A 9,264-nucleotide genomic window follows, 5' to 3' on the forward strand; every position below is an offset into this window, starting at 1 on the left:
TAAAAAAAAAAAAAAAAAAAAAAAAAAGAAAGAAAGAGAAAGAAATAGACCCTGCTTCCCAAGACTTAAAGTCTGAAAGGAAATACCCCATATTACATGCATGAAAAAAAATTAAGAAACCTTTTAAGACAACACATGAACATAGAATCAGAATAGCAGCTGTGTTGTTGTAATGTTACTTAGAGGACTATAAATTTGAGCCAGGTTTGTTTGTGACTTCTGCAGTAAAAATTTCACCTGGCTGTTGTATAATTAAAAATCTAAACCTTCCACTAGAAAAATAATCTGTAAACCAGGGGCACACATATTTCTCACTGCTTTGATTTTGGTACTCTAACTTGAAGCTCAGCAGCACAATATTCTTTCATATAGAAAAGCGGCTCTTACTGACTCCCACTTGCAGTTTCTACTAAAGAAAATTTATTTCCTAAGAGTGTCATTTGTATTGCTTTAATTAACTGTTACTTGGAATGATCATTATCAAACCTATTAAGATACTGGGTATAGTAGAAAGAGCTCTAACTTGGAATCACAAGACAAGGGTTCGACCTCTGCTGTCTAGCCTCTGACTTGGGATGAGTTAATTAGTCCTTCTGCACTTCAGCATATCATTCTGTTTGAGGGGAAAACATCCCTCTAATAGGGCTGCTGTGAGAATCATAGGCACTAAAACTATATATGATATGCCTAGCATGGTTACCTGGTCCGTTATAGGTTGTTAGTGAATATTTCTTTCTCCTTTCCTTCTTTGAAAAGTTTAATGTTAAAAATGTTACATTGCCGGGCGGGGCGCGGTGGCTCAAGCCTGTAATCCCAGCACTTTGGGAGGCCGAAGTGGGTGGATCACGAGGTCAAGAGATGGAGACCATCCTGGTCAACACGATGAAACCCCGTCTCTACTAAAAATACAAAAAATTAGCTGGGCATGGTGACGCGTGCCTGTAATCCCAGGTACTCAGGAGGCTGAGGCAGGAGAATTGCCTGAACCCAGGAGGCGGAGGTTGCGGTGAGCCGAGATCGCGCCATTGCACTCCAGCCTGGGTAACAAGAGCGAAATTCCATCCCAAAAAAAAAAAAAAAAAAAAAAGTTACATTGCCAGGCATGGTAGCTCACTCCTGTAATCCTGGCCTTTGGGAGGCTGAGGCGGGTGGAACACGAGGTCAAGAGATGGAGACCATCCTCACCAACATGGTGAAACCCCATCTCTACTAAAAATACAAAAATTAGCTGGGCTTGGTGGTGGGTGCCTATAGTCCCAGCTGCTCTGGAAGCTGAGGCAGGAGAATTGCTTGAACCCAGGAGGCGGAGATTGTAGTGAGCTGAAATCATGCCGTTGCACTCCAGCCTGACTGACAGAGTGAGACTCCATGTCAAAAAAAAAAAAATGTTATATTGCTGTAGTTGTATGTTTTTAGTAGGTATTATAGAGCTTGCAATTTGTACAAAATGATTACAACAAATTGTTTCATTTTCCTCACAGGGTGCCCGAATTGAAATTGAAGCAGTAGCTGTCCAAGGACCTCTGACAACAGCATCACTATAAGTGGGCGCAGTGCTGTGTAGTCTGGAATTTTTAACATTTTAATTTTTACAATTGATATAACATCTTAATTAACATTTTAATTTTCACAAATTGATGACAGTGTGAATTTGATGAAAATATCTGATGTTATTATGGAAATACCATATAATAGGGAAAGTTGAACATGAGCTGAAGATTAGAGAAGGAATCCAATTACTGTTTTAAATTACACCTGTGTGCACCTGTATTCCTGAATACAGGAAAGAGATACTCATTACATAGTTACTCAATAAATAAAAGAGAAATAACAGGCAGGAAAGAAGACTTATTATTCCTGAGAAATAGTCAAGAACATATCCAATTCAAACTGATGATGTGAACGATTTAATTCTCATGTCAGGTATGTGATTCTGCTTTTCCCGAGTAAAATTAAAGTGTTTAAATTTGAGGTCACGGAGAAGAAAGTGGACCAAAATGTTATATAGATAGTATTTTTCTAATGGAAATAAAATAGACATGCAGATTTCCTTTGGTGTGATTTTGTTCACTTATTTCTTAACAGTTTATACATTAAAACATATTGCCTAATGGGAGGGGGTAAAGCTAAAATCTCCAAGTATTTCATTTCCCAAAGCCCACTTCTGACTTCATACACTTTTATACCTTTATTTTTTTCAACAGTTTTAGCCAACTATTACATGAAACCTTATTTAAACTTTCTAGTCTTCTGCAGTTTTTGGTCATTTACAGTGTTGCAGAATTTGCGTGTAAATTTTCACATTTGTAGACATCTATTTAATCTCTGCTATATCTGTGCCCCCTTTTCATCTCTGATATGATTTATTTGGGCTTCTTTTTTTTTTTCTTTGTAAGTCTTTGCCAGAAGTTTATCAACTTTTTAAAGAACCACTTTTTGGCTTTGTTGATCCTTTCTATTATATCTTTATCATTATTTCTGCTCTTATTATTTTCTGCAGCTCCTTTATAAGTCACTTTTGTTCTACTTTTAATATTCAGAGTGTTTTATTAGTAAGTGACAGAAACCCAACTCAAACTAGTATTACGTGGGGATAAAAGATAAATGCATAGACTCAAGTCACAGAGGCCAGATTACAGCTGGCTTTAGGCACATGTAGTCCAGAAACCTCACGGCTCCATCTGTCTCTTGGGGGAAAATGCTGCAGAGCCCAGATACAGGCTGTGAGTGCACTAACCCCAGCAGAAAGACAACCATTTCCTGATCTCTCTGGCAGGAGAATCTCAGGGAAGCCTCTGATTAGTCCAGCTCAGCTTAAGGGCCGGTTCCTAAGCCAAAGCCAGGAAATTAGACACCTTGGCCAGGTTGGGTCTAGGGAGGAATAGTTATATATGGGTCATGACTTCAAAATCAAACTCTAGAATGAAAGACCTGGAAATAAGATGCTGGTACCCAAGTTAATTAATTTGTGGCTGGGTCGGGGCTTGGAGTTGTTTTTTCCACACTGAAAGAGAATCACTAGAATTTGTTAAAATATTGGGGGTGGGGACGGACATTGCATGTTGGTCTTTTTTTTTATTTTGAGATGCTCTCCATTACCCAGGCTGGAGTACAGTGGCATATCATGTCTCACGGCAGCATCAAACTCCTGGCTGAAGCATTCCTCCCACTTCAGACTCCTGAGTAACTGGGATTACGGCACGTACCACCACACCTGACTAATATTTTTATGTTTTTGTAGAGACCCTTTGACTAACTTGTTACTGAAACAAGTTTTACAACTAAAACATAATCTCTTATATACATCAACATGCTAACAGTGATCAGCTGATGAATTATGGGTAATATTTAGATCTCATCTTTTAAAGTTTATATTTTCGGAAGTTTCTACAATGAATATGTATTGTTTTATACAGAAAAGAAAAAATAATTATTTTAATAACAAACCCTTCTTTTGTAATTATTGCCTACATAGTCATTCTGTGACATATATAAGTACCTAGGCAGAAAGTGTTTATTTCTACCCCCCAAAAAAAAAACAAAAAAGTGTTATTTACAAACTCTTATATCCAGAAACCTGAAGATAAGCTATACTGATCCACTAAATAACTGCTACTTCAAATCACTATTACTTTGTTCTCCACTGAACTGCTAGAGGTGTGGTGGTGGTTAGAAAAGTCACCAGTGGGCCTTGTGGCTTCCTAGTGTGGGCCCATACCCCCTCTCCAGCCCAAAGCTACTCTCCAACAGTACAGCTGCCATCAAAAGCCTCTTCTCCTGTCATTGAATGACTCTTTGAAAAGTGTTTAAAATCAGAGCTGGGCTTGGTGGCTCATGCCTGTAATCCCAGCACTTTGGGAGGCCGAGGCGGGTGGATCACCTGTGGTTGGGAGTTTGAGACCAGCCTGGCCAACATGTTGAAACCCTGTCTCTACTAAAAACACAAAAATTAGCTGAGTTTAGTGGCGTTCCCATGTAGTCCCAGCTACTCAGGAGACTGAGGCACAAGAATTGCTTGAACCTAGGCGGCAGAGGTTGCAGTGAGCCAAGATCATACCACTGCACTCCAGCCTGGGTGACAGAGTGAGACTCTGTCTCAAAAAAAAAAAAAAGTGTTTAGAATCAGGGTCACAGAAATCAATTGTTTACAACATGCATTATTTTTAAATTTATGTGATAGTCTGAATCGCTATACTTACTTTTATTAAGAAGAAATTCTGAGGCTGGACGTGGTGGCTCATATCTGTAATCCCAACACTTTAGGAGGCTGAGGCAGGCGGATCACTTGAGGTCAGGAGTTCAAGACTAGCCTGGTCAACATGGTGAAACTCCATCTCTACTAAAAATACAAAAATTAGCCAGAAGTGGTGGCACATGCCTGTAGTCCCAACTACTTAGGAGGCTGAGGCAAGAGAATGGCTTGAACCCAGGAGGCGAAGGTTGCAGTGAGCCAAGATTGTGCCACTGCACTCCAGCATGGGTGACAGAGCAAGACTCTGTGTCAAAAAAAAAAAAAAAAAAAGTTAGAAATATCTATATTCTATGAGAAAAAAAATGAGACAGATCTCAAAATAATAAAACTGGTATCCTCAGTTGGTTTCTCAGAATTCTTTCAGGAAATGAGTGAGGTTTGCAGAGCTCTATCCCCAGTGGTAGATGGGAGTAGCATGTTTATTAATTTCAGTAGCATATTATTAAACTGAAAGCGTACTTTAGAATAATGTAGGTTGGCCCTTCTTCTACCTTTGGGATTATTAAAGCCTGGCTTTGATGTCCAGAGACCTCTTTCATTACGCACAAGAATAATGATATGGTTGTTAACTTTTAACACCTCAAATGTTCCCCAGTAAATGTTCTGAGTGGTGGTACTGACAAGTAAAGCAAAAAGCCTGCAATGTGACTGACATGGATTACTAATGCCAACTTTTGTTGATACTAAGAGGAGCTGGAAGAGAAATTCCATACTTGTCGGCTGCTCTCTGAAATTACGCAGATTCTGCATAGGCAATTAAAGCCCTGAGATTATAACCAAACACATAAATTTATAAACGCTGGAGAGGTGAGAAGCTGACATAGTTTTAGACGTAATGACATCTTATAAGTAAATGCTTTCAGCATTTCAAGCGTGGCATGCCTTGCTATCTGGTGTGAGGAGAGAAAAGAAGAAACGAAGGGAAGGGTCATTCCCTTTTTTTTTTTTTTTTTTTAAAGATGGGGTTTCTCCATGATGGCCAGGCTGGTCTTGAACTCCTGACCTCAGGTGATCCACCCACCTCGGCCTCCCAAAGTGCTAGGATTACAGGCGTGAGCCACCACGCCCAGCGGGTCATTCTCATTTTACCTTACAAATGTGTACAAGCAACTGAATGGCTTTATGATGCCCACATCACTGGCCTTTGTGAAAGAGAATTCAGAATTGGATCACCAAACTATCTCCATTAAAATAGGATACTCTGCCGGGCGCGGTGGCTCACGCCTGTAATCCCAGCACTTTGGGAGGCCGAGGCAGGTGGATCACGAGGTCAAGAGATGGAGACCATCCTGGTCAACGCGGTGAAACCCTGTTTCTACTAAAACTACAAAAAATTAGCTGGGCATGGTGGCGCGTGCCTGTAATCCCAGCTACTCAGGAGGCTGAGGCAGGAGAATTGCCTGAACCCAGGAGGCAGAGGTTGCGGTGAGCCGAGATCGTGCCATTGCACTCCAGCCTGGGTAACAAGAGCGAAACTCCCTCTCAAAAAAAAAAAAAAAAAATAGGATACTCGGCCAAATGTGGTGGTTCAGCCTGTAATCCCAGCACTTTGGGAGGCCAAGGCAGGAGAATCTCTTGAGCTCAGGAGTTCAAGGCCAGCCTGGCCAACATAGTAAGACCCTGTCTCTACTAAAAATACAAAAATTAGCCAGATGTGGTGGTGCCTGCCTGTAATCCCAGCTACCTGGGAGGCTGAGGCAGGAGAATCACTTAAAACCAGAAGGCAGAGTTTGCAGTGAGCCGAGCATACCACTGCACTCCAGAGAAAAAAAAAGAAAAAGAAAAAAAGGATGCTTGTCATCTCTAACAAGCCATTGTGTTTGCTAAAAGAGTACAACGTAAACCCTACTAGGTTTATTTGACCATGGCCATCCAACATTCTTTGATTAGTTAAATGTGGAAAGAAACATTTTCTTAATTAAGTAATTCTTACTTCAAGGTCCAATACTGAATAAAGCATTTGTTCAGAGTGGTGTGGGTGTTTTGAACTGCTCAAAATATGGTAAGAGCTTTTACTCCAAAGTCTAAATGGAAAAAGCAGTAAGGTAATAGTTTGAAACTATTTAATTTTTACCTATTTATTTATTTATTGTAGAGACAGGGTCTTGCTATGTTACCTGGGCTGGTCCCAAATTCCTGGGCCCAAGTGATTTCCCTCCCAAAGGGCTGGGATTACAGGTGTGGGCCACCACACCCGGTCATTGAACCACACATTTCTACCCTGTGGCTGTCTCAGAGGGTTGGCACTTCTGACCAAGAATTTGAGTCTGGTCTGGGTATTTCCTAGATTTGCAAACTGGCACACCCTGCTGGTAAATACAAATGTTATATTCACTCGTAAGAATGAGAGTGGGGAAATTTGTTCATTTCCATCCCAATTAGGTACAGAAATAATAAAATTATCATTTTTGTTTTTCGAGATGGAGTCTTGCTCTGTTGCCCAGGCTGGAGTGCAATGGTGCAGTCTCAGCTCACTGCAACCTCCGCCTCCTGGGTTCAAATGATTCTTCTGCCTCAGCCTCCCGAGTAGCTGAGACTACAGGCAAATGCCACTGTACCCGGCTAATTTCTATATTTTTAGTAGAGATGGGGTTTTATTATGTTGGCCAGGCTCGTCTTGAATTCCTGACCATATGATCTGCCTGCCTCAGCCTCCCAAAGTGCTGGGATTACAGGCATGAGCTATCATACTGGGCCCGAAATTATCTCAATTAAAAGAACACAAACTGGGTATAAAGTGGTTGCACAGCACTCCAGGGATAGAAAAATCCAGCCCTGCTGGTAGTTTCTCTATTAACAACTCAAACCTTTTGTCCATCTTGTGCATTTTGAATCTGGGGGCAAAACTGGTCAAATCCTTTCAGGGTCTGGGGGCCTAGCATCAGAATACATTTTGCTCTGTTAAGACTCAGTCTTAGGCAAAAGGAAAGGATCAATCAGTGGTTTTACATGTAGTTTTCACAATACAAGGGCTATGTAAATTAACATTTGTGTTTTTAAATGTGGATATGTAGGCTGGTCCCAGTGGCTCATGCCTGTAATTCTAGCACTTTGGGAGACTGAGGCAGAAGGATCACTTGAGGCCAAGAATTTGAGACCCCCAGGGCACAGTTGCTCATGCCTATAATCCCAGCTCTCTAGGAGGCCAAGGTGGGCAGATGATCTGAGATCACAAGTTTGAGACCAGCCTGACCAACATGGAGAAACCCCATCTCTACCAAAAATACGAAATTAGCCGGGCATAGTGGCACATGCCTGTAATCCCAGCTACTCAGGAGGCTGAGGCAGGAGAAGCGTTTGAACCCGGGAGGTGGAGGTTGCAGTGAGCTGAGATGGCACCATTGCACTTTAGCCTGGGCAACAAGAGCAAATCTTCGTCTAAAAAAAAAAAAAAGCTAAAATGTAGATACGTAAACATACACTTATATTTTAGCATATACATATAGCCTGGTATATACATATACTTTTTTGGGGGGAAGTATACACAAGAAATATTATTTTTTCGTGGAAGGACTAAAGGATATGGGAAGGAAACTTCACTACCTATTTTATACCCTTCTATATTTGACTTTTACTGTAGATATTTGTTACTTTTTTAAATTAACAGATTATTTTAAAATATTTAAATTTTGAAATGTTCATATATTGTGAAATATTTTAATTTTCTTTATAAGGGTTTAGTGTTAAAATTTAATATTATCTAAAAGAATAAAAAACAAAGTTTCCAAAAATGTTTTAGCAACCACATTAAAGGATAAAGACAAAGGTAGAGCAAGTACCAGAAATTTATATAAACTTCCAAAATTTTATGAGAATAAATGATTTGACTCTCAGCCTCCTGAGTAGCTGGGACTACAGGCACATGCCATCATGCCCAGCTCTTTTTTTATATTTTTTGTAGAGTCGGGGTCTCGCCATGTTGCCCAGGCTGGTTTTGAACTCCTGGACTCAAGAGATCCACCCACCTTGGCCTCCCAAAGTGCTGGGATTACAGGCATGAGCCACCATGCCCAGCCAAATTTATATTTTATATCTATTATTTTTTAATGAATTAAGTATAAATGGGACTCCTTGGCATTTGTTATTCATTTATTGATTCAACAAATATTTATCGAGTACCTACCACATTCCATTAAAGGAGCTAAATGCCTGAATTCAAAGATACATAAAACACAGTGCTTGCTTTCAATGCAATCACAACCAGTGCCTTTACTTTGCAGAAACGATGATGTCGTCTCCTCAAGGAGCTCCTTTTATTGTCCTCCTCAGCACTTTACAGTCAGAACATAATATTAAAATCAGAATCAAGAAAATATATTCTTCCCTGTATCCTATATTCTTATAATTAATTATAGGCCATCTTAGTAGTTATTTTAATGTAAAAGCTAAAGTGAAAGAAACTAGTTAGGCCAGGTGGCTCACCCACCCCTGAAGTCCCAGCACTTTGGGAGACTGAGGCAGGTTGCTTGAGCTCAGGAGTTCGAGACCAGCTGAACAACATGGCAAAATCCCGTCTCTACTAAATACACAAAAATAAGTCGGGCATGGTAATACATGCCTGTAGTCCCAGCTACTCAGGGGAGGTGAGGTGGGAGGATTGCCTGAGCCCAGGAAGTCCAGCTTGCAGTAAGCCATGATCACACCACCACACAGCAGCCTGGGCAACAGAGTAAGACCCTGTCTCAAAAAATTAAAAATAAAAATAAAGAGATTAGTTAATTCATCTGAGTAGTAACCTTAAAAATACACATTTAGTTAGGAAATAGTAGGAATTTTTTTAAAAAAAGAAAAATACGTATTTACAAATAAGATAAAGAAACCAAATGTTTCCAGAATTCTATTCTGATATTCATAAACACAAGGCACTCACTGGTGGGAAAGTTGGCTATTATTTTTATTACTTACAATCATCTGCCAAAACCTGGTCAACTTCAGAAGAATTCTCAGAAATTGACTCTGTAGTACATCACTAAAGAAGTGTCATAAATGCTTCTAAAATCTTGACTTTGGCC

General features: G+C 40.1%; 1 protein-coding gene across 1 annotated transcript in view; it reads left to right on the forward strand.

Annotated features, from left to right (window-relative positions):
- RIDA (reactive intermediate imine deaminase A homolog) overlaps positions 1 to 2,050 on the forward strand; it is a 17,225-nt gene extending 15,175 nt beyond the window's left edge. Inside the window, exon 6 of the mRNA XM_032248313.1 lies at positions 1,482 to 2,050. Coding sequence (XP_032104204.1) covers positions 1,482 to 1,544 — 63 coding nt within the window. The 3' untranslated portion in view covers positions 1,545 to 2,050. The remainder of the gene's footprint in view (positions 1 to 1,481) is intronic.
- The last annotated feature ends 7,214 nt before the right edge of the window (positions 2,051 to 9,264 follow it).

Source organism: Sapajus apella, unplaced genomic scaffold (genome assembly GCF_009761245.1).
Source record: "Sapajus apella isolate SASKATOON/1434 unplaced genomic scaffold, GSC_monkey_1.0 scaffold3, whole genome shotgun sequence".
NCBI classification, from domain to species: domain Eukaryota; kingdom Metazoa; phylum Chordata; class Mammalia; order Primates; family Cebidae; genus Sapajus; species Sapajus apella.